The sequence below is a fragment of the Notamacropus eugenii genome, chromosome 3, assembly GCF_028372415.1.
Source record: "Notamacropus eugenii isolate mMacEug1 chromosome 3, mMacEug1.pri_v2, whole genome shotgun sequence".
Taxonomy (NCBI): Eukaryota; Metazoa; Chordata; class Mammalia; order Diprotodontia; family Macropodidae; genus Notamacropus; species Notamacropus eugenii.
In genome coordinates this window covers 126,953,240-126,979,290 of record NC_092874.1, presented here as the reverse complement: position 1 = coordinate 126,979,290, position 26,051 = coordinate 126,953,240, and the positions used below count along the sequence as shown (strand labels likewise).

General features: G+C 40.3%; 1 protein-coding gene and 1 long non-coding RNA gene across 3 annotated transcripts; one reads left to right on the top strand and one right to left on the bottom strand.

Moving 5' to 3' along the window:
* Positions 1 to 1,354: 1,354 nt before the first annotated feature.
* Positions 1,355 to 13,707, bottom strand: TMEM229A (transmembrane protein 229A). The gene is made up of 2 exons (XM_072652845.1): positions 13,285 to 13,707; positions 1,355 to 3,729 (listed from the first exon to the last, which is right to left on the bottom strand). Exon 2 carries the CDS (start codon positions 3,435 to 3,437, stop codon positions 2,061 to 2,063), a length of 1,377 nt encoding a protein of 458 aa, XP_072508946.1. The 5' UTR covers positions 3,438 to 3,729; positions 13,285 to 13,707; the 3' UTR covers positions 1,355 to 2,060.
* On the top strand, positions 3,245 to 26,051 carry LOC140533290 (uncharacterized). 2 transcript variants are annotated; one of them, XR_011976866.1, is made up of 3 exons: positions 3,245 to 3,341; positions 10,057 to 10,216; positions 25,433 to 26,051. It is a non-coding gene; the product is annotated as an uncharacterized lncRNA (long non-coding RNA). The 2 variants fall into 2 exon arrangements; XR_011976867.1 differs by lacking the exons at positions 3,245 to 3,341; positions 10,057 to 10,216 and adding an exon at positions 19,243 to 25,155 and having other exon boundaries at positions 25,433 to 25,521; positions 25,891 to 26,051.

The following is a 26,051-nucleotide window of genomic DNA, read 5'->3' as shown; positions in this document are numbered from 1 at the left end:
TTAAGGCTCACAAAACACTTTTAACAAATATTATCTCATTTGATCCTCACAACCATTCTGGGAGGTAAGAGCTATTATTAGCCCCATATTACAGATAAGGAAACTGAGGTATAAAGAGGATAATTGACTTTGTGAATAAGCTAAAGTTGTTTATGTAGTTCAGTCATGAAAGAGGACTAGTAGTGAAGCTGGCATACATTTATAACACTTGTCCTGTCCCTAGATATAGAGGCAAACAGTGATTTCAGGATGAGTTCCCTGAACTTTTAGTGATCACAGATGCTTCCTCATATAAGGTTGTGTTAAAAGGTCTTTCTGATTCCAGGTCTAGCACTCTATCCACTGTGACTTTTAGCTGCCTATACTAAAAACTTTTTTTTTTTTGTTAACCAGAAGCCTTCTGCCTCCCAGTGATATCTATTGGTGGTGACTAGGGTTCAGTAGTTTGCTTTCATGCCTTTTACTTGTAGGTCAGTTCATTTCAAGTAAACAAATATTAACCAAGTACTTGCATGAAAGGTACTAGGGGTACAAAGACAAAAATGAGCCATGGACATCTTACTGGGTTTAATCAAATATGGCAAATTTTACTTTACCTATTGACTCAATGTATTACAGAGGCTGGATGAGGAAAACTCAAGAAAAGTCAAAGAATTTATATGTAAACAAATATGCTTAAATAAAGGAATATTCATATTAAAAACACTTTCAGATTTTCCTGTCTCTGTAATGAACAGTGGGATGGTTTTGATTATTCTTATGTGGCCTGTGTTAAACTTTAGTCTATTTCCCCCTGGTTTTAACAGCCCTCAGAAAGGTAAGTTTTAATTAAACAAGTTATCTTGGTTTATATACAATGTTTTTTCCCCTCTCCATTTAATTTAGGGCAGTTGAGTCACAAAAATTCATCACTGATTTATTCTAAGCATTGATGCATCAAGCCTAACCTATGTACCCTAGGGGTCCCAGATAAAATTATATACTTCCAAAGATGTTATGGAGCAGGAATAGGCCAGAATGATAGATCTGTGTCTATATAACCGTGTAGGTCTATGTGACCTTGGGAAATTCACTTAACCTTTCCTGGGCCCCAGTATCTTCATCTGTAAAATCAAGGAGCTGGAATAGATGATCTCTCTGGTTCTTTTCAATTTTGAATCCAATGATTTTATGATATGTACTTTATTCTTCTGGGTATTTGTTTCTCCTTAGGAGAATCATAGTGTCATGGATTTGAGATGAACTTAGAAACAGGACCTTAGAGCAAGAGTACTTTTGAAGGAGATTCTCATTGTTGGAGGTATACATTTGTTTTATAGGCACATTTTTTATAAAAGGAAAAATCAAGCATAAATAAAATAAGATTTTTATCAACTTTAATACACTTGGTGTTTAAGGCTAACCAACACTGGAAAGCAGTCATTTCCAAGATGGAGATCAAATATCTTAACACAGTGTCAACTGTCTGAGCTGCTGGGAAAGACCAGATCCTGTTCTTAGGGTGTATTCCTACATTTATCAGTTTCCTTCCACTTAAATGCTAGACAGATGCACTTTGAGAGTTATGAGCTGCAATTTCAGGTGTACAGGTTAGTGAATTTCAGCAGGCATTAATGACATGTAAAGTAGCAGTCTGGATTAATATGTAAAGGAGAATTAGAAAACTTCACTAAATCTTTTGAAAGTTATTGGTCTTTCATTGAAGCACTTCCCATTTAGGAAAGGTTAGTGACTGTCACTGATATACACAAGTAAGTGTGTATATCACAGCTTTCAGTCTTTAAGGTAGGAAGGTTTAGAGTGTGTGTGTGTGTGTAGTAAAATTTTTCAAAGAAGAATTAAATACTTTGAGTTAGAATTCATCTTCAAAGTGCCATATTTCAAGGTAGTATATTACCCATAGGTTCAAAACACCCAGAAAATCAAGATGGTAAAGAAAACATGTTTAAAGAGACTTTAGTAAAATGTATAAAAAGTAAAAGATTAAAAAACCACTCCCCTCTCCCCCTTTTAAACTTCCTTTAAAAATGTCCTGGGGCTTCCACTTGTTATTTCCTGTTTCATTTAGTTGGTATATATTGTACACGCCACAACACATTGGACAGCAAGTCCTGGTAGAAGCTAAGAAATATCCAACCCGGCAAATACATCAGGGTGATGAGTCCCATGAAATTCAATGGATAGTGAGAGTAGTCCCACGAGCAGCCCCCACACATGCGAAGTCCCAGTCCCCAAGACAATTCCCACGTGTAGATGAAGAGAACGTAGATGGGAATCCTCTTACAGGTCCCCCAGCCTCGGCGGTAGTGAAGGTAGAAGTATAGCTTTTCCACCACGAAGCTGCAGCTGCCGTACATTAAAAAAGACCAGAGCGAAGTGTGGCCGTTGATGGCCCCGTCCTCCTGTTCCAGAAGGTTGAAGAAGAAAGTGAAAAAGATCTCATCTAGGAAACCGTGCATCCCGAAGAAGAGAAAGCGGAGAAGGTCGGGGAGACCCTGGCTGGGAGCTCCTCCGATCACCCCGGCGCCCCGGGGCCGCGGCCGCCCGGTGCTGGGCGCCGCAGCTGTCCGAGAGCCGGACAGCGGAGGGGGGCCGCGCCACTGTGGCTGCGGCTGCGGGCGGCGGTACCGCAAGCGCAGGAACCTCTTGAGAAACACTTGGGAGTAATAGACTGCCAGCACATACTGGAGAGCCAGATCCAGCGCTCCCGGCGCCGCTTCGCCCAACTGCCGCCCCCCGTGGCTTATCAGCAGCAGCGCCTTGCCCACCAAGGTCTGCAGCCCCAAGTGGGCCGAGGGGTACAAGAGGAAATTAAAGGCGAAGGTACTGGGACAGCGGCGCCGCTGCAGGTAGACTTTCTCCAGGGCGAACTGGGTGAGCGAGTGCAGCAGACAGTGGTAGGGGGTGGAGAAGCCCAGCATCTTCAGGTCGGGGCTGTGGAGGAAACCCCGAGCCGAGGAAATGAGCACGTCCAAGGTGATGCCGTGCATCCCGTAGAAGTAGAGGCGCATCCAGGCTGGCAGTGTGGAGTCTTCGGCCCCAGGAGCCACTGGGGCTTCAGCAGTGGACAGCGCCCCCGAGCAAGCTGAAGCAGCCGGGGGCCCGATCCCCGCTTTCTCGGCCGCGACAGTCTTGCTGCCGTGGACTCCAGCGGGGCTCCAGGCCGGTGCTGGGGGCGCCCCGAGCCACGGAGGAGCTCCCACTGCATCTCTGTCGCCGCGGGTCATCAGTTCCGAAGAAGTGCCTGGCCCAGAGCCTCTCTCGCCATCGGGTGAATGGAGCCGTTGGGCCGAGGCGGAGAGCTCCCGGCCAGCTCCTGGCCGCTGCCTGCAGGGGTTAAGGTAGAAAGCTCCATCTCCTCCTCGCTCCCCCGAGTCTCCTCTTGCTTCTTCTTCTCCTCCTCCTTCGTGCGGCTGGTGCGGCGGGAGCGGCTGCATCACCGGGGCTTGTAGTTGGCTCCTCCCGGAGGGGCTTCGCGCTGCCTGCTGCCTAGGTGCACTCCTCCTTCCCTTCTCTCTGCTCCTCTTTCCAACCCCCGGGGCTGGGGTTGACTCTGGGCTTCAGTTCACCCTTTCCCTCTCAGGTCCAAGCAGCAGGCTCGGGACAAGGTTCAAGCAGCAGGCTCAGGGCAAGATCTCCTCTCCCCGGGGCTCACAGTACGAGGCCTAATGCCGCCGGCTGGTCGGCTGAGGGAGCTCGGCCCGAGCTAATCAGAAGGCGGCGCGCAGGCTGCGGGGAGAAATACAGAGAATTTCACAAACCCTTCAGCTTCAACTCCACAGCCGTCGCCACGTTCCCTCAAGACACTGGGAGCGTAATGTGAGCTGCTACACGCTCCCCTGCTCTCCCTATGCCTTCTTCACATCCCTTCCTTTTCATCCCTCTTACCCCTCCTCCAGCATCATCCTTCCCTCTAGGTTCACATTTCCTTCTGACCCGCCCCCAACCTCCACCCCCTACTTTCAGCTTCTGAGACTGAGTCTCTTTACTGAGAACTCTGGCTTCTGGCTTCCTTTCCTTGTCTTGCCCCTTCCTTCTTAGGGTCCTAGCTCTGCCCTGTCTCTTCTCCCCTACTTCAGGCAGACACACACAGACCCAAAGCAAAGGATGTAGAGGCACAGGTGATGCCTGAGATGTAGACTTCCTAACAGGTGTATATGGCTAGCTATTTCCTGGAATGGGGGAAATGGGGCCAGGGCCTGGTTGGCAGAGGCAAATGGCTGAGTGCCACAGACCAAAGCTTTGGGCTGGAGACCAAACTACAGTACTTTATTTTTAATGTACCTTCTGAAGGCCAACTCTGTCCTAAATATTTGTCCTAGCAAATGAGCCACCAGTCCTGTCCTACTAAGAGGGCATATAGAGTAGCACCCCATCCACATACCCTAATTTCTGATAACCTTTCTCCCAGTTGTTAATTCACATTCTTAACATATTATCAATTTGCCTTGGAATAACTCTTTGATGAGGGGATGGTGGTGGAACCCTTCCTATTGCTCTCTTTTTTTTCTTCTATTATCTTGAGCCAATTTCCTACAGCAATAAAGGGGGCAGAGAAAAATTAGTCTTTAGGCTAATCTTTCTTTTTTTTTTTTTTAAACCAAGTCTCTTTATTTCACTCAGGAAAGTCAGGCCCAGAGAATCTGTGGCTTGTCCAAGGTCACCCAGTTCCTAAATTGTGGAGATGGATCATTTGGGAATCTAGACTTTATTCTAGCTCTGCCATGTATTAGCTTGGTGAGCTTGGATGAGTCTTTTAAGCCTTTAAGTTTCTTCCTACATGGATTTTAGAACTGGGAGGTATGACACTTTAGCTCCTTTCCTTCCTTCTTCTAAACCCAAGACACCTTTAGATTTTGGATCTCAAACTTGAATAATTTTGTTGTTCTTCCTAGTTGGTCAGTGAGGGGGAAAGGAAAAATTGAAGAAGTTGTTATGAGATTTTTACCCTCTCAGAGTGAATTGCATAGTATCCCACTCCACCTGGGCAATCTTTCCTGAATGCCTATGTCCACATGTGTAGCTATTTGCCCTACCTTCAGGACTAGAGAAAAAAGGGTAGAAGTAGAATAGATAATGAGGGTGATTAATTTGGAAGTGGTTATGTGTTAAAGGAAGGAAAAAAGTATTGACCACTGTGATCAAGGTGACTATTATGTCCAAGACCATTTACAAAATCTATCTCACTTTGTCTTCAGAACAGCTCTGTGAGGTAGATGCTATTATTATCCCCATTTTATAGATGAGGAAACTGAGGCAAGGCAGAGGTTTGTGACTTGCCTCAGGTCATAAAGTAGTATGTTAGGAGGCCAAGGTCTCCCATAGCATCCTGAGCCATCTTCAGTCATTCTGATGACTCTCTGGTCACTGGATCCAGATGGCACAGGAGAAGAAAGTGAAGTTGGTGATGTTGCACAGCCCTCCCTCACTCAAAACAGAGTCAAGTGTAACTTATGTCATCATTTCTCTGATGTCATGATCGTCTTTGAAAACAAAGGATGAACCCTAGATATGGATTGGAACTCAGGTATTGCTGATTCCAGGCTCAGCACTCTCTCTGTTGCTGGGAATTTAAACTTATCACCTAAAATCTCCTGCCTCTTCACCTAATATTTACTAAGCATTTCATAAATGCTTGTTGATTGTTTCTGCTTCACTGACTTCTCCAAACTAGAATCATAGAATTTTGGAACTCAAGAAGACCTTGGGAATCTTAATCCAATCTCTATTTTACATATAAAGAAACAAATGTCCAAAGAGGTCACATTGCTAGTTCCTGGCAAAGTATGGATTTCCTGATTGCCAGTCTAGTGCTTCAGTTCCACAATTTACATAGCTGTGTGACCATGGACAAGCCACTTGCTACCCAGAGCCTCAGTTTTCATATTTATAAAATAGGAGTCTTGATCAGATTTTTTACAGCTTCTACATTAAAAATCCTTTTCTAACCCATTCTGATTCTTGAGCATTTTAGTAAAAGACTAGTGTCTTTTACTGAGTTGTAACCCTAGATCAAACCAGAGTCCCAGGATCAGCTATTAATCTCTAAGCAACCATTTGGACTGAGAATGTCTTGGTAGTTTGCATCTGGAGAAATCATATTCTTAGAAGTATGTTCTTCCAGACCATTCATTCTTGCTCCCCTTACTCTCCTTTTCTTCCCTTTCCCCTTGTAGTTGAATTTCCTTGAAATTTGGAAGTAAAAATATGAGAAAAATATGTTTTCTATGTTGTCAATATTTATATGATATAAAAGTAGTTTTAAAAAGTGTCAGTTTACTGACTTGAGAAACTATTATTATTATTACTTTTAAAAATGGTTACTCCCTGAAATCCTCCAGTACTCAACTATCTAATGCTCTCTAAGTTGCAAAGAACACACTTGTTTGCGCTGGTAGAGTATCATCACTGGGAATTTACTACTGCCAGTGAAATCATAGATGCAACTCTTTCAACCCCTCTGTCCTCTCAAAAATGGTTAAAATACCCCCTTCCTGCCTATTGACAGACACTGGTGCATGCATATGACATTCAGGTGTCAGGGGCAAAAGTTTCCTGTTAGCACACACATTAGAACAGCTGCATTGTGTAGACAGGCCAAGCTGTCAAAACACCTGAAGCAAATAACAATAAAAAAAAATTGATCATCATCATAAAAAAAAAAAAAAAGCAACAAAAACTATTTATTGAACACAACTATGTGCCAGCTGCCACTAACTTCCTGTACTGATACCTCTACTTGACAGGTTTATGACTCTGTATTCTTGAAGGCTGGGCCAGCAGAAAGAAGCCTTTGTCAGGTCCTATCAAGGTGGGAAGGTTTTGGGTAGGATCCAGGGCATGGACTGTTCATCCATTGTCTGGAGATCAACTTAAAGAAACTTGGAAGACTCCAGGATAGTCAATTTTTCTGCCACAGAAACTGTTCTGTAATTCTTTCTTTTTCTGTAAGAATCATTCTGTGGTGACTTCTTTTCTTTTCTTTTCTGTAACTGTTTTTATTGCATTACTGGGCATCTTTGTTGTTGACTTGGATGGTAAGGGGTAGCCAAGGTTAACTCTTAACTTCCCCATCATCATTCTATGCCAGTCTCCATAGCCTTCCTACCTTAGCAGCTCTTAAAAGCTATCTGCTAAATTAAGGGAAGGTTGAGATCACTAGTAGTGGAGGTACTAGCTATGCCAAAAAATGTCACAGATCCTTGAATTAAGTATATGATGATATATGCCATATGCTGATTCTCAGAAATATATGCTATCATCTTTGTTTTAAAGAAGTTTATTATCTAATTGAAATGATATGGAGGCAGTATGGAAAGAAGCCTATACATCAAGAGAGCTGGAAAGGATTTGAGTCTATCTAGTTCAATCCTCTGATTTTATAAATGAAGGAACTGAGGCCTGGAGAAATTAAGTGACTAGCCCAAGGTCACACAAGTAGAAAATGGCAGAGACAAGAGATCTGAAATCAGGTCCCATGACTCTGAGTTAAGTAGGAAAATTGAAGACTCTTGGTATTGCTGTGTTTGAAATCCACCTTTGCTACTTTATTGAGCTTGAGTAAATAATATAATTTCCTCTGGAAACTGAGGGTGTTTGACTATATGACCTCTAAGATCTCTTTTCAGTTCTAGGCCCCACTTTCCCATAGAAATATGGACAAACTCTTTAGGTAATTCAAACATGAAACTTCCTAGCAGATGTACAATGCAGTGCTAGATGAAACCTTTTCAGGAATTATTTCTCCATTAGTCAAATTAAGTTTCTAGGCACAACAGGTACTGATTGCCAATCTCTTTAACTTTAATCAAGAAAACAAGAAAAAATTCACATAACACAGGCTTTCAAAGTACAAAATTATTATTTTAGCATGGAAAAACTTGTCATAAATGTAGTCAGTTAGATGTCCACATATTAAATTGCATGCATTTATTTTAATGCTGTTAGTAGCTATAACTTCATTGGCAGGGGAGTTCCCTTATCAATGCAGACTATACTTTCTTCAAACCTTAGTAGATAGTCTTGATGAGTGTTTTGGCCAAAAAAAAAGAGGAAAGAAGGAAAAAGAGGCAACAAAAAGGACTAGAAAAATAACAAGAAAGAATCCCTTGACCTTCTGTTAATAAGCATGCAGTGAGAATGGCTCAGGTGTCCTGGCACAGGCTCTGTACACAACTATGGTAATAAGTCTTTCTACATGACTCACATATAGCTTCTCTTTAATGATCATACTTGGGAGCCTTTCTAGTTTGGTAGGTTCTGTCAGAGCTTGTACTCTGTTGACATAGGTTCTGTCAGAGCTTGTACTCTGTTGACATAGGTACCCAGTTGACTTCCAGGCCATGGTAAGACATTGACAGAGTAGATTAGTGAAGTGATCTGAGTGTTAAATTAAGGTGATCTGCATTTTGCAGTAAAGCACTAGAGTAGAACAGAGTAGATTTTTTCCTCAAATACCAACTCAAAGCAAAAGTACTTTAGTCTTCTGTTCATTCATTTTTCAAAATGTTGCCAAGACAAGTCAAAGGAAGCCATGAGAATTCTAATTCTATATAACCAGTGAAGTGTTTAATGTAGTATATTAGGTTAACATTTCCTGGTCTGTTTTTTTCCCCCCAGAATACTTGCTTGTTTTACATCTTGATTAGGATGAGATATAATGGATGTTCATTTTGTTAAATAGGAGCAACATTTAAAGAAACATATAAAAACTCCTAAACACAAACCTTAATTATTCCTTGTTGATGTGTTATTTTTTGTCAATTTCCTTTCAGGGCTTCTCCCTTCAGTCACAGATCTCATTGTCTTAACATTCTCCCTAGGCCTTGCTGCCCTCCCTTTCTCTGTCTTCTCTTCTCTTCTTCTCTCTCTCTTAATCAATATCCCTCAGATCTTGAGAAAAGTGCTTCCAAACCTTTATTTATCTGCCTTAATGCTTTCTTGAGCCTTCCTTGTCAAATGAAAATTTTTCATTACTTATGCCTCCTCCCTAAATTTCCAAAGAGGTTTACCACATTTAAAGCTTATGTCATTTCTAAAAAAATGGTTTGAATCATTCTTCAAATGGCTCAGAAATCTGCTTTATCCTTCCTCTTCATACTCCCTCTATGGTTTTACAGAGCACTTTCCTTCTTTTTTTCTGCACTGTTGGGGAATTACACTATGGGTAATACCTGGAAAAATTTCCAAAGATTCTCTTTACTTGTCTCCTTTTGGTTGTACTTTTTTCCTGCCCTCTTGAGCGTTAACTCCATGACTTCTAGATCCCTTCAGTGTTAAGAGTCTTGGCAGACATGATGGAAAGGGGAAGGCACAAGCAAGGACCTAATCCCTTACCATTGTGTAGACAGCTGGAGAGGAAACAAGTGATGACCATTTTTAAGGGGCAGTATTTAGGGGTGTTGGGAAGCAGCCAAAACACTGGTGATCTGGGGGTTGCCTGAATGCTATGAATATAGCAGTATGGAAAGAGAGTTGGCAGTTTCAGTGAGTACATTCTGGAGTGAGTAGGAAAAGTGTTGAGAAAGTGGTTGTGTTAAGTGATTTTCAGACAAAGGAGGCCTAGTGTGAGGTGGAGAGCCAAAGCAGCTGAGAGACTTTGACAGCCATGGGGTACTGAGCTCAGCAATGTATTTTGGGATTTGATATGAGTGTGGAGAGAGCCTAAGAGTGAGGATGAGACTGAGAACTTGAACAGCTGTGGTATGTCTTGGGAGGATTCAGAAAGAAAGAAGTAGAGTGGAATAAGAGGTGGTGAGTCCACAGAGGATTTAGGATCTGGCTGCTGGTTGCTACCCCTTTTCACTCCCAGTCACTTATTCAACAAGAATTTAAGTTCCTATTTGGTGCCAGGGAGTATATTAAGTGCTGAAGACACAAAGAAAAACGAAATAATTTCTGTCTTCAAGGAGCTGATATTTTCTCAGGGGAAGCAACATGTGTGCAGAGCATACACAATTCACGAGAGATAATGGAAAACCCTAAGGTCACATTTTGTCTAATTGATTTTTTTCTGAATCAGAGACTGTTGAGTTCACCTCTGAATTGATATTTCAGGAGGATGGTACTGAAGGTCAATGGGAATACTGCACCTTTGGTGCTGGCACAGTGGAGAAAATGCTGGAATCGGAGTAAGAAGGCCTGTGTTTGGATCCTTCTACCACTCGCTCGCTACCTGTGTGACCTGCCCCATTTTCTTCATCTCTAAGATAAGAAGGTAGGACTATATGACCTCTAAAGATCCCTTCAGCTCTGAATCTATGATCCAATGAATTTAACACCACCATGTTCTATCACTGGTAATATTTACCAAACTCTTCTCTCAGATACTGGGAGGTTTTCAGAATAAAACCACTTCCTTGGAGTATGCCTAGCAACTCTTCATTACTCTGGACTTCTAAGAGGCAGGATGTCCATTGTAGTACTTTATTTTATTAAAGAAATAACAGCAGCTACTTTTCAGTTGAGCTGCTTTCTCTGTAGTTTGATTCAAGATAAGATTTTGACTGTGAGCCTATAAGTTTTGGAAGCAATATCCTTCTAAGTTAACTTTCAGGACTCTGAGCTCCTTGAGAACAGAGACTGTCTTTTGTCTTTCTTTTATTCCTAGCACTTAGAAAAGTATCTAGCACATAGTAGGTCCTCTATAAATGCTTATTGACTGCCAATAAATGAAGAAATCAACAGCTTTGACTTTTAGTAGCATAATATGAAACAGGAAATCTATCTGCTTGTGAATTAAGGAGTGTATTGGGTAGTTGATTTGGAGAGGTAGAAAGTAGTAGCTGTTGCTAAAGGTTCTGATGAGGGAACCAATTCTGTCCCACTCTGAGAGGGACATACATAAACTAATAAAAGCAGAAAGAGTCCAAACTTCTGGTCCTGTTTTTCCAAATTAGTGGGGCAGCTAGGTGGTACAGTGGATAGAGCACTAGAGCAGGAGTCAGGAGGACCTGAGTTCAAATCTCACCTCAGACACTTGACACTCACTAGCTGTGTGACCTTGGGCAAGTCATTTAACCCCAACTGGGTCATTTCCAGTCATCCTTATGAATACCTGGTCACTGAATTCAGATGACTCTGGAGGAGAAGTGAGATTGGTGACCTACATAGCCCTCTCTCACTCAAAACAAAAGTCAAGTGCAAGTCATGCCATTATTTCTCTGATGGCATGGTCTTCAGCACTGAAGGATGAACACGCACTCCTAAATTAGCCCATAGTCTATGGCTACAAAGCTGATGGTTTGGGAAGAGGGAGAGCACCAGGGCCAGGAGAGAACTTGGTGTGACTCTGAGATGCTTGGTAACTTGTATGGTTTTCCTAGACCAGGGGTGGGTAACCTGTGGCTTTGAGGCCACATGTGGCCCTGGAGGTCCTCAAGTGTGACCCTTTGACCAAACCCCAATGTCACAGTTCAAAGGGCTTCATTTGAGGACCTAGAGGGCTACATGTGGCCTTGAGGCTGAAGGTTCCTCACCCATGTCTTAGACTGTATTTTTCTTTCTTTGCATTATATTTTCCTGAGAAAAACTTTGCGCATTGGGCTAAGACCACAGGCACAGAAAAGGATGAGGATACGAGCATTTTATGCTAGGCACTGTGCTAATGATACCAAAATAATGCTACTGTATCATAAGGTCAATGACAATCATGCCCTTGAAAACATCTTATGAGTCTTTCATTATTCTCTCATGTGTGTCCATAACAGGGTTAGAAGAACATTGTATTTTCAAGACATTTAATTCAAGGAAAATCAAAGAAATATTTTTTGTAAAGGGTACATTTTATATTGCTTACTAATATCGAGTGGTTGAGAGGCACCTTTAGTACAGCAGATAAAATATAAATAAAACATATAAATAAATAAAAATATAAATAAAGAGAAAATAAAAAAAGATAGAATGGGATGGAAACTCCACATTTAACACTAACTTTTTAACCCTGGAAGCTCCCTATCACAGGGAGAGTTTCCATGCTGGGAGTTCTACATCTGAAAAATCACATATCCTTCACTTATTGGCTTATTTGCATATCTTCTATGTGCATCACTGACCAACTATTCCCACTCCAACCACTTGCTTCTTAAACCTATCCAATCAGTCTTCATTAGTCATATCTTCATTGCTTGCCTCTAATCTTCCCTTCTTGTTTCATACATAAATAGGAATGTAAGAATGTGGAAATATATCTAGGGGTAGATGTAAATAGATAGGTATTTCCTGGGGGGAGATGGAAGATGAGAGTAGTGGAATAGTTGATCATTTTCATTATGGTAGCTATGCCTAGGGAAAGGGTAGAGGAATTTGGAGGCTGGTTGTTGAAGAGGGTATTTGGAAGAAGGGTCAGGGAATGGTGAATGATGTATGTTTTGGGAAAGAGGCATACGTAGGGATCTAATAAGGGGAAGATGGGGAAAATTTAAGTGGGTAGCATGCAAAACTAAGCCTGTAAGGATGAATTAACCACTGATAGGCAGCTAGATGGCATAATGGAATGCTGGCCTTAGAGACAGGGACATTTGAGTTCAAATGTGTCTCAGACACTAGCTGTGTAACTCTGGCCAAGTCTGTTTGCTTCAGTTTCCTAAAGCATAAGATGGGGATAGTAATTGCACCTACCATTCAAGATTTTTGTGAGGATCAAATAAATAGAATTTGTAAAGCACTTAGGATGGTGCCTGGCCCATAGTAGAAGCTATATAAATACTTATTCCTTTCTGTTACCCTCCCTTCCCAGTACAGCTACCTCTAGTTTTTCTGTGGCAGTTATATAGTAGTATATACTGTCTCTCTCAGTGTGTGTGTATGTGTGTGGTGTGTGTGTGGTGTGTGGTGTGTGTGTGTGTTGGCTGGCCATATTCAAGGTTGCTCAGTAAGAATCCTTGTGGCAGTAGTCTAGAGGGTTAAGGAACTTTTCTAAGATCACATAGACAATAAGTGGCAGAATCAGGAATTGGTGTTGTATGACACCCAGTGCTGTATTCTCAGTTATTTGAGGAGGCAAAACATCTCAATTAATCCAATGAGTTCATAAAATGATAATCATGTCTGATGAGTTTAGGAGTGCCCAACTATGTCTTAATTTCCATGAGGAAAGCCTTAAAGCTTAGTTATTGTAAACAAGAACTTGATGGTCCACTTTGTTAACACTCAGTGATCATCTCTCAACAAATCTACCAGGCTAGAGCTACTGTCCAAATCAAATGTCAATCGATAAAGCCAATGGCTTTTTCTCATTTCTCATGTCAAATGTCCTTGACATGAGAATCCCATCTGGCTACTTACTTTTTTCCTCCTTTGACTTGGTGACATAACTGTCATCTGGTTCTCCTTTTCTCTGTTGGTTTGTTCATCTTACTGCTGATTCCTAAATGTAGGATTTTCTTCTTTCTGCTCTTTTTTCTTTGCACCCCTTTCACTGTCATATCAGCTTTATGCATATGATTACCAAATCTATATACCCATCACAATTTCTTCCCAGAACTCCAGTCTCAGATTTCTAACTTTCTGGTAAATATCTCCATTAAGATGTCCTGCCAGCATCTTAAACTTGGCATATTTAAGGCTAACATCAATCTCTCATTAAAAGCTGTCCTTCCTTTTAGATTCCTTCTCTCTCTCTTCCTCTCTCTCTCTGTCTCTCTGCCTCTCTCTGTTTGTCTCTCTCTCAACTATCTACTTATTTTTAAATGGCACCATCTGTTAGTATCCTGTGAATTCAGGAATAGGGAATTAGGAAGAGGTGTTGTTAAGGATGTAGCCATTGTGATATGACCTCATGACGTGAAGTCATCAGTACTGCAGCTATTTAATGTACATTGTACTTTGTGACTTCCATCAGTTTTCACTGTTGCTCAGTGCGTAGGAATCTTCCTAGAGGCATCCACAACTGAGGGAAAGCCACCCAAGGTAGCCAGACTTTGTGAGCTTCATTTCTTTATCTCAGAGAGGTCTCACCTTGCTCTCTCTCTTGACAACAGTTAGCCCTACAGAATGAACTTCAAGTTGAAAATACTAGCCCAGAAGCTTGACTTAATTTGCTTTATATAGGTTGATGGGGAAAAGGACTGGTGTCCTTTACAGAATTGAGAGTTGGAACAGACCTCAGTGTTCATTTAGTCCAACCTTGCCAATGTTATTGGCAAAAACTCCAGCCTTTGTTTTCACAGTTCCACTGTCCTAGTTTCTTGATTGTGGTAATAGTATCTCCCCTCTAAGATCTGTTTTTCCCCATTCTTTTATCTAGTTTGTGAGGACACACGATTCAACCTACTTATGTGGACTTGGGGGAAATTGGTTCACACCACAAGGGTATGGGTATTTTCCCTCTGTTCACTGACACTCCATGGGGTTGCCAAGGTCTTTACAACTGCCAGTTATTGGTCATTCCCCACTTTGAAGTTTTGGGTAACAGTGCATTCATATACAAAACTCTCTTGTGAATTTCTTCTTGTCCACTTAAAGGGTTTGTTAATACTAATGTCTGCTGTAATTATTCCCTCTGTTCCTTTCCTTACAGGTGATTGGGTCCTGATGGGGGCAGATTTCTGGGGTTTTTGTGTGCCTTTATTTTCATGCCCTACCTGTCTGAGAAACCTGAGTTCAAAAGCCTTATTTTCTTACATTAAAAAAAAAAAAAGTTTCCAGGAATAGACTTCTTTATGGTAAGTTCCCAGGTTGACTCTTCATCTTGGTGAACTTGCTTAGTTTCAGGTGTTTATTTGGGAGCATCACCCTTTCCTTGGGTACCACAGGGTCTCCTGTTGCTAATGCAAATTGGGGTAATCCTCCTTATCACTTGCATATGATCTAGAGGAACAATCCTACCCTTTTCCCCCAGGTGGTTAGATGTATGATTTCTCCCCTTCCAGAGTGGAACATGTCTCTGCTCCATGTTATTTTTATCCGTTTGTCCTGGGAGACATGAAGCTTCAACTTCTATGATGTGAACCAGCTTCAGGGAAAGATCACAGATCATATAGTTGGAAGCAACCTTGGAGATAGATCATCGAATTCCCTTAGTAAAAGTATTTGTTCTGTGAAGCTTAGATTCAGTCAGAGGGTCACACTTGACAGCCTAGGGGACCACATGTGACCTTGAGGTCACAAGCTCCCCACCCTTGATCTAATCTAACTCATTTTGCAGGGTGGGAATTGAGGCATAGGAAATTGACTTGCCCAAGATCAAACAGATAGTAAGCCAAACAGATAGTAAGTGGAATTTGAACCAATGTTCCCTGGCTCCAGAGCCATCCCAACTTGTACTGTACCATTTATTGTCCCTGTCTTTGATCAAGGCAGAGATTTTGCTATGCTTCCAGTGTAGAGCCCATGCTGACTAGACCCATAGTTACTTGACCTGAATGACCTGGCCCTGTGAAATGGTGTTCTGCCATAGCAGACCTGTAGAGCAAGTTTCCTTTGCCCTGTAACTACTTCCCCAGGGGGATCTTTTCTTAGTATGGCACATCCTATTGTTCTACTGAGTTTTGAGGCCTAGAGCCTATCAAGCCTGTCCATGCAGTGGGCCTTAGCTCCTGCACCTTAAGAAAAATGTACTTTACTTGTAATTAAGAGAGAAGCTGTACTATATGAATTTTATCCTATCATTAGGATCTTCACTCAGTTGTTTGCTTCCTTCCCCTCTGAAACCTCCACCTTATAGACATCAATCTTTAGCAGCCTCAATAAGGCTGTACTTTGTAAGACTAAGGTGTATGGATGGTATCTCCTTATTCATTCTTAGGACTTCCTTGCCTTCCTAAGTGCCTCCTCTTATAGTCTCTGGGGGGGGGGGGGGGGGGCATTGGCGTTGTTGATTGAGCTCTTAAGGACCCTGCACAGGAAGCACAGTGAACCCACTCTAGCTATCTCTCGAGAAGTCTTAATCTCTGACTGATCCCCATTTCATGTACTTGGGATTTTGTATTCATCTCAATGGCTCAGCATTTTTTTCCTTACCCCAAGTCCAGATCACCTTTTAGATCATTTCGTGGCCATATCAGCAATGTCAACTATTTCCAGGAAGGGGATATGCTTCTAAATGGTCTTTTAAAACCTTATTTATGCCAACATGAAATGTTTCTAGTAGTGTCATCTCTTTCTGGCTCAGGATGGCACTTGGTAGAACTAATTGATATAGGCCAACAGTCTCCTCCCTTGCCTTGCATCATAATCCCCAAATAGGCTCTCAGCAGCAGAGTTGGATGTGCTATTTAGATCAATGCCATCATTTTAAAGATTTCCAACCCAGAGAGGAAGAAACTTGTCTAAGGTCACACAAGAACAAGGTCAAATCTTGAACTAGACCTTCCGATTTAACCTTCAGTATTCTTCCTGCCGTATCACACTGCATTTCCTAATGGTCACATCTTATTTGTCTTATTTGTTAAGGGAATATAACCACATATCATGAGTGTTGCAAATCTTGAAGTTCTATATTAAATGCTAGCTATTTATTATTATATTATATTACAATAACTTCCTAGAAGTGCTGATATCTCTCAAGCAAAGGTACTTCTATTCCCACCTATATAGAATGCATCCCCTATCATTGATAGGGCTCTTGAGAAGGTCCATCCTTAGATCTTAAAGATCAACTCCCATGAACCTAGGAAGGTTTGTTCCTGGAGCGTGGATGGGGAAAGAACAGTAGTTAGGCAGCAATCATATTACCATGAGGAAGGTGTGTTTTATAGAATTGCTACTGTCATTCTGGTGGCATGTTTTTACTGTACCACAAGCTAATCACATCATTCTTGTAGTTCACTCAGCCCCATGTTTGATTGTCACATCATACCCTCTGTGACTGGAGGAGGAGGAGGAGTTTCCTTCATATAGCTTTATTACTTCATTCTTTCCACTTTTGAATGCTAGTCCCATGGTCTCTGGCTCATCCACACCCAAGAGGACTAGGGAGAAGTCCTGAAGGTGTTGTGAAAGGCATAGTCACCACTGACCTTGTCACATTTTGTCATTCCTGACTAAGGGATCTTAGTGTACAGCTGTGCCTTAAGACTTCTAGTAGTTTATAGAACTTACTTCCCTTGGCACCCAATACAGGAAAATGAAAGTATAGCCACACAGAGAAAAACATCCATGTAAGCAGACTGCCTGGAGTTGAATTGCTGGGGCTCACAGTCATCTGGCACTCTGGCATTCTCTTTTATGACAACATAGTCAACTCTGGAGTGTAGGGGCCAGTCTAGACATACCAGTCCTGAATTAATCTACTTTACAGAGGCCAAATATCAGGAATGCCATACGGGCAGAGGCTGGTGCCTTTATCAGGGTTAATTACAATATTTGCTGTTTATTTATCCATAGGTCAATTATATTGTCTTCCTGATTGTGACATCATCATAAAATTCCTACTCACCTAGTTTAGAAATCCTGGAATGTCATCTTGGAGTTTTCTCTCTCCCACCCCTTCCCCCTTACATCCAATTAGTTACCAAGCCTTGTCACTTCTACCACCAAAATATGCTTTGAACTTCTGTCCTCTGCTCAAGTCATACAGCCGGTACCTATGTTAAGGCCTTCATCCTCTCTGTTCTCAATTACTGGAATAATTTTTTTTTTAACTAGTGAGCCTGCCTCCATTTTTTCTCCTCTTCAGTCCTTCCTTCATAAAGCTGCCAAAATAATTTTTCTAATGTGCAGTCTAGCCATGTCACTCTCCTGCTAAAAGCCTCCAGTGCCTCTCTACTGCCAACAACATAGAATACAAATTTCTTGGCTTGGCATTTAAAGCCTTCTATAATTTGGCTCCAACCACTTTTTCAACTTTATTTAACTTTGTTCACTATTCATACTACCTTTTGTTCATTACCCATGTTTCAGGTAAAATAAATGTCTGATTATTCCATGACCCTGGGCTGTATTCTCCAGCTTCTGGTATGTAGGTATTGTTCCACATTTCAATACCTTCTTATCTTTGCCTGTTAGGTAGGTATGTATATATGTATGTGTGAGTGTATGTATATACACTATATATGTGTGTGTGTGTGTGTGTATTGTGCATATACACATACACATATGTAGCTGGATGGATATTTTCCATTTAGTTAATGCTTTCTCACGAATCTTTCTTGACTAGTCACTTCCCCACCCCAGCTGAAAGGGGCTTACCCCTCCTCAGATTTTTCTAGGGTATTTTACCCCTATTACTATCTATCTTTATCCTACTTTTTCTTGTACACATCTATTTACCCTATTAGATCATGACTTTTTAAATCTCTGTATCACTAGGGTTTAGCATAGTACCTTATATATGTTAGGGACTTGATAAATGTTTGTTTACTTAAATTGAATTCAGGTAGAGGTGCTAATGGGGTTATCATTGTCATAAAGAAAACTCTTTCCTATGGAGAACAACTGCAAAATCACATTCTCATTCCTTTTCCAGGTATGCTGGTAAATGTTTAACAACCAGCTTTTATGTATGTAGGGAAATGTATGTGGGACACACTTTAACTTTAATTTTCATTCTTAATAATATCTCCATCTCTTTCTAAAGTCCAGAAATCAACAAATCAACAAATCAAGCCCTGATCTATAGCACTGCCAGATTTCAGAGGTGTAAATGCTCACATTGAAAATTTGATAATCTGCCCCAGCCAGTTAAAGATGGTTCGAGAACATCCTTGGACTTGTCTGAACGTCGGGCACTTTAAGAAGTGGAGCAATGCTCAGATGATAGTGCTATGTTTATTGCATTTACTACAGTACTTTTCAGAGTTTTTTCCCTCCACAGCTATTGTTTACTTTAATCTTTAATGAATTCTTTTAGGAAGGTATTCAGGGCCTTCTTATCCCCATTTTATAGATAAGATCAGAAACAGAGGTTAAGTAATTCTCATAAGGCCATATACCTAGCTGTGCAGTAGTAGAATTAGATTTGAAATGCTTGATGTCTTAAGATATTTTCACCTAGACTAGAACCAAAAGACTCTTAAAAATTATTTTTGAAATCTAGAAATGAAATGCTAATTGTTCCAAGGATCCTCCATCATGAAGAATGCAGTTCTTGCCCTAGAGGAGCTGACAATCTAATGGGGGAAATGATAAACCAGCAAAAATGTACAAACAAGCTATATACAGGATAAATAGGAAATAATTAACAGAAGGAGGGAACTAGAATTAAGGGGAATTAGGAGAGACTTACTGTAGAAGGTAGAATTTTAATTGTGACTTGAAGGAAGCCAGGAAAACAAGGAGGAAGAAGACCATTCCAGGTATGGAAAATGCCCAGAGTTAAGACAGGTGTAAGGTCTTATATGTGGCACAATCAGGAAGCCAGTGTCTTTGTATTAAAGTGCCTGGAGTCGTGGTGGTGGTCTGGTGCCAAGTATAAGAAAACCAGAAAGGTGAGGAGAAAGACTAGATCAGGGGTGGGGAACCTACAACTTCAAGGCCACATGTGGCCCTCTAGGTCCTCAAGTGAGGTCCTTTGACTGACTCCAAACTTCACAGAACAAATCCCCTTAATAAAAGTATTTATTCTGTAAAACTTGGACTCCATCAAAAGACTACACCCAAGGACCTACAAGGTCACATGTGGCCTTGAGGCCTCAGGTTCTCATTATGGATGGTTTCGAACACCAAAGAGAAGATTTTGTATTTAATCACTAGAGTATGTATGTGACATGGTCAGACCAACACTTTCAAAAAATCACTTTGGCAGGTTACTTTTGAATTGTTGCACTGGCTTCCTTTTCTCCCCCTTGCTTTTCCAATGTATTGTCTATACTACTGCCAGATTAATTTGCTAAGGCACAGCTTTGTTTAGAAAGAGGTATTATACAAAGGCGAATGAATGAATGAAGAAAGTGCTTGTATTAAGCACTTACTGTGTACTGGGTACTGTGCTATGAAAATATAAATACAAAAAGCAAGACAATCTCCATCCTCAAGGAGTTTACATTATTAAAATTTTTTATTCTAAACAACCACCAAATAAAATGTTCATTTCCATATTATAGCTGACCAAGAGAAAAAGAGAATTGTGAGTGAAACTGAGTCTTTATTATGCAAAGCTTAATTCCACATGCATTTTCAAAGCTGTCCTACTTGTGATTCATTCTGACCTTACCTCTGTTCTCTTCTGTGCATTAAAACATACTCCAATGACCCTATTTTAATTCTTTTTTTTGGCTTACTCTATCCTTTTCTCCTCTCCCATCTTCTCCCCAAATGTAAGAGGAAAAGAAAAGAAAAAACAAAACTCTTGTGACAAACATATATAATCAAGCAAAATAAGTTCCCACATTGGTTAAATAAAAAAAAAGTATGTCTTATGTTTTCTTACTCATTGTACATCCATCATCTCACTATAAGGAGGTGCATGATAACAAACTTCATCCTTGGTCCTCTGAAATTGCATTCAGTCTTGTTTTGAACAAAGTACTTAAGTCTTTTAAAGTTGTTTGTCCTTACAGTGCAGTTGCTATTCAAAGTTGCAGGATATAAAATAAACCCACATAAGTCGCTGACATTTTTATATATTACTAACAAAGGCCAGCAGCAAGAGATAGAAAGAGAAATTCCATTTAAGATAACTGTAGACAACATAAAATATTTGGAAGTCTACCTGCCAAGACAAAACCAGGAGCTATATGAACACAATCACAAAACACTTCATACAAATAAAGTCAGATCTAAATCATTAGAAAGAGATCAGTTGCTCATAGGTAGGCTGAGCTAATGCAATACAAATGATAATTCTACAATAAATTAATTTACTTATTCAATGCCATACCAATCCAATATTATTTTATAGATCTAGAAAAAATAATAATACCAAGGGAATTAATGAAAAAAATGCAGAGGAAGGTGGCCTATCCATACCAGATCTAAGATTATATTATAAAGCAGCAATCATTAAAACTATTTGGTAATAGCTAAGAAATAGAGTGGTGGATCAGTGGAATAGGGTAGGTACACAACACACAGTAATCAATGACTATAGTACCTTATTGTTTGATAAACCTAAATACTTTCAGCTTCTGGGATAAGAACTCACTATTTGACAAAAACTTCTGGGAAAGCTGGAAAATAGTATGGCAGAAACTAGGCATAGATCAATATCTTACACAATACGGTCCTCAGATTTCTAGTCCCCTTGCCCTCTGGTTTTCAGTTGGGTAATCTCAGATGAGTCACTTTCTGAAGCTAAGTTTCCCCATCTGTGAAATGAGGGGATTGGACTTGAAGCCCATAAGGTCCTTTTTAATTTTAGTTTCATCCAAATGTCCTCTATTTCTCAGACTGACACTATCTTCTATCCTCTCAGACTGAAATATTGGGAAGGTGAGCCAAGGTTCATGGGTTGAGTGCTACATTGGAAACCAGAAGCCATCAATCCTGGTTTTCCTTAGAGCATTCTGCTAATGTTGTCATAGTTAGCATCTGGGAAAATGAATTCTGTCCCATATTTTACAAAATCCTAATCCTTGTAAACCATCAGAAGGAGAGAGATGAGAGGATGTGGATTGATGAGTTCAAACCCAACATTCTTGCAGGAAAAGGAACTCAAAACATACAGTTTACTATGTCACCTTTGTATGCAAACAGATTAGGAGTGGAAGAAACAATGTCTAGATTTAGAGATGGAAAAAAACAACTTCATAGACCATGTAGTGCAACCCTCTCACTTTATAGATGAGGAAACTTCTGAAATCTGGGGAGATCAGGTGATTTGCCCAAGATCACATAGCTAGTAAGCCACAGAAGTGAAATTAGAGCCCAGGTCTTCCAATTGCAAAGCCTGCAGTCTTTCCACTTGTTTATTCTACAAGGATGCAAAAAAAACATTGATGTTTTTATTGGATATAGAAATACATACTATCCAGTGGGTTATTTTGTTCATTTTCAAGGATTAGGCTCAATCAAAGGACTAGGAGGGATCTTAAGCAAATGTCTAATCTACTCACTCACCCACAGGTGAACAATTGTTCATTTGTTTTGGAGGAGGACCAACGACATCACAAGGGTGATGTTTTGACTTGCTTATGAATTGGATGTAAATGAGGCAGGTGAACATGCGATCTGATTTAAAATTGATAAGCTTTTTCCCATTGGTTAAGATTCTTTATATTCACTGTAAAAAAAAAAATCAGGTAGCTCAGCACTGGGCCTGGAGTCAGGAAGACCTGAGTTTGAATTTGGCCCATTTTCCTCTTCTTTTTTTGAATCTAGACTGTAGTCTTTTATATCATAATGTGCTGACATTTTCTCCCAACCTCAGTGCATATCACAAATAACTTACTGCTATTCCTTCTGTAACCTTTTAAAAACATCTATTAGAAATGTGTCATTTGCATTCTCTGGAGTCAGCTTTTCTCCAGACCCATCATTAGGGTTCTATTTTCCTGGGGCCTCTTCTCCAACGTTTTCCATTCTGCTTGTTGATTTTCTCTGAACAGGTTCTAGATCCTTTCATTTGGTTTTCTAATGCTATCCCTGCCTGCCCATTTACCAGCAGACAGGGCCTGGGAGTGAATTTCTAAATGTATTTCTCTTGCACAAGGCCAGGCCTGAAGCATTAGTCCACCTACTCTGGGAGATTTAAATGCTTTTTGAGTTGAGAGGCCCTTTTGGGCTTTCAAGCATAAAGCCATCTTTGTGCTACTTTTGAAAGATCATGTGGATAATTAGAAAACAAAGGATTTTTCAATTACAATATGTTCTTTATCTCTTGTTACATTTTGTATTCTGTTAGCTACAATCTACTGAAATCTATCTAAGGATAAGAAGGGGACACAGGATGGGACATAGGAAAGGAATTCAACAGGTTTTAGGTCTAGGGACAGAGGGGCAAAGAGCTGTGATATTTAAGGGAGAATCCATCAAGATTGCTGTGTCTGGGGATGGGTGTGGATGTAGAAACAGTTGCTTCAGCAAAGAATTTGTTTGGGAGAGAAGAACAGAAACCATTCTGATATATCCAAGGTCAGGAGAAGCATCATGACATTATAGATAGTCTTGGAATCAGGGAGGCCTGAGTTTAAATTCCATCCCTGAGACCAACTATATATGTGATCTTGGTATAGTCATTCTACCTCAAACCTCAGGAAATTCTCTTAGATTTATTTATTAAATTACATATGGGTAGTTGGCCATCTGCACCAAGAAACGAAGGGAAAAGAATTTACCTAGAACTGGAGTTATGGCTTGGGAAAAGTCTCTAGGAATAGAGAGATTCACCATCATGGTAAGGATAAACAAATAAGTTTAAGAGGATTAAGGCATAAAAAGATGAAATGAGAAAAGATTATGATCAGATATGAATTTTGGGGTTTTTGAACACAGAAGTGTAGGAGTTGTGAGTGATGAAACATTAAAAGAGTATGACCATCTCAGTGTACAGCTGAGAAAAAGGAGGTCATGGGAATTCAATAGACTGAGAAATTGAGAAGTTAGGATGTTTAAGGGAATATCAACATGTGTTGAAGTTCTTTAGTACAGGAACAGTTCTTGGGGTAGAGAAGGAAACTGGGAGCCAGGGCCTGAAATCATTGAGAAAAGAGGGGTGTTGTCTTGGGGATTGGTAAATAACAGCCACCAGGATCTGGTTTGGTTGTTCATTCTGGAATGAACCTCAAAGGAGGAGAGGTTATTGAGTAATGGTGTTTCAAAGAGAATTCGGAAGTGGCAATGAATGGTAAGGAGTATTCTGATTTCTCTCCTGGGACCAGTGAGTCAGAGGTAAGAGAGAAGGTATAATGGTCCTAGAAAGGATGGTCAGGGATTCAATGTTCTTTCACGGAATGTGGTCTCAGTGAATAACAAAGAAAGGAAAGAACAGGAGAGGAAGAGGTCTAAAATAAAAATGATTCTGTTAATTATAGAGTGGGTCTTCCAGTAGGCATAGTGGAAGAGATGGACACATGTGGAGTCTAATGCTGCAGGGCTATTTATCATTGAGGTGAATGGGAGTGAGGAAATGGAGAGCTGAGCTCAGGAAGAGGAGGATTTTATTCTTTGGGATTTTGGTGTCACTGGGTTGGGAGGCTGGGAGTAAAAAGGGTGGGAGTATGCTAATCCCTAGGGTTTAGGCAGTATCAGGGGAATGGGAGAGGCCCAATGAGGACAGCAGATAATTAGATGACTCAGGTTTTTCTTTCCATGGTCAAAGGCAGTGTTGCAGTGTCCCCAGTACCTCTAGAAGCCCAGGTATAAGAACTGAATGTGTTTTGTCCTTGGAACCTCAAGAAGCCTTGCAAGGAGATTGGAGATATTGTTGTGTTCTGAGACCTTGATAAATCCTGTGGAGTCAGAAAGCCCAGAATCCCCTCAGAGCAAGCGTTAAGCAGGATCAGTTGATGTTCAGAGATGAATTAATATCCAACTCAGAAGAGATACATAATCAGTATGGATTTCCAAGGATGAAAGGGGTTAGTTTGGGGAAAGATTAATATTACATTTTGAATATAGAAAGGGTCCAGGAAGGGAACCTTTTTTATGGTAAAAAAGAGTGTTGGAGTAGACAAGCTGCCCACTGAGGTATTAGGAAGGAAGGTCCATATACTGGGATGTGATCTCATTAATGTAAATGTTCCTTCCAGTAATGTGGATCCAATTCCATCCTTGCTCTCTCATCCTCAGTGACTCTATCCAAGTCTTCCCATAAATCTTCTTAAGGAGTTCTTAATGCTGTAAGAACTAAGACAAGGAAATTCATGGAATTGGGTAAAGGGTTAGAAGGAAGTGTGCTATCAGAGAAAGTTATAGCATTCAGATTTGGATGAGACCTTAAAAATTCAGCCCAAACCTCTCATTTTGATGCAGAAACTAAAGCCTGGTGAAAGTAAATAATTTATTTAAAGTCCCAAACTAATTAATGACAGAGTTGGAATCAGGACCTATTTTTCCTGACTCCAAGTTCAGTGCTCTTTCTCAATGTGAGCTTGGCTGCTTGCCTTTTGGGGTGAATCACAGGGCTAAAATTTAACGTGATTCATTTTCATCATTCTCACTTACAAGGATTCTTCACCTGGGGTATATGAGTTTAAAAATGTCTTGGTAACTATTTCAAAACAATTCATTTCCTTTGTAGTTCAGTATATTTTATTTTGTATATTTGGAAACATTAATTAAACAGAAAGGTTTATAGGTTTCACCAGATTGACAAAGAAGTCAAGGTCACAAAAATGGGTAAGTACTTCTGCTCTATGGGCAGATTCACTTTCCGTATTTTTCTTGGCATGTTTGACATATATTTTTAAAAGTTAATATTTTTAGGCACTGAACTCCATATATACATATACATTCTATTGATATACACATTAATCTTGGAGAACATGACCATAAGGTAATACAAGACCTCCTCATTCTTGCCACAGGACCAGTATTTTCCAGTCATTTATCTGTCTGGTGACATTTTAAAAAATTATTTCTCTTGCATAATTCTTTGCTGGTGTGTTGCTGCTAGATTGCACAGTGGATAGAGTACTGGGCTTGGAGTTAAGAAGTTCTGAGTTCAAATCCAGCTTCATACATTTGCCAGCTGTGTGACCCTGGGTAAGTCACTTAACCCTGTTTGCCTCAGTTTTCTCATCTGTAAAATGAGCTGGAGAAGGAAATGGCAAATATCATTGCTAAAAAAATCCAAAATGGGATCATGAATAGTCAGACAAGACTTAAGAACAACAGTGTGTGGCAGTCCACTCAATCTCACCATGGGCCTTTACATTATGGGGAGGGGTGACCTTTACCTTTAATTCTTCAGAGACTCTGGTATTCTGATTTATAGCCATATAGTACCACTGGAAGAACATTGGTATTAGAAACTATCTGAAAGTTATGTCTTTTGGGCTATCCAAAAGAATGTCTTGGGAGGATATCAGAAGTCGGAAAGTCTTGAATCTTATTGTTTTTTCTTTGTTACAGGTGACAAGGAGAATATTAACAACCACTAACTCATATGATTACTTTTCCATTGTTAAAATTTTTTCTGAAAATAGTTTACGTATGTTTTGATATACTTTGATTTACTTGATATCAGTATAAAACAAATGGCTTTTAAAAAATAAAATTCTATTGATGTTTTA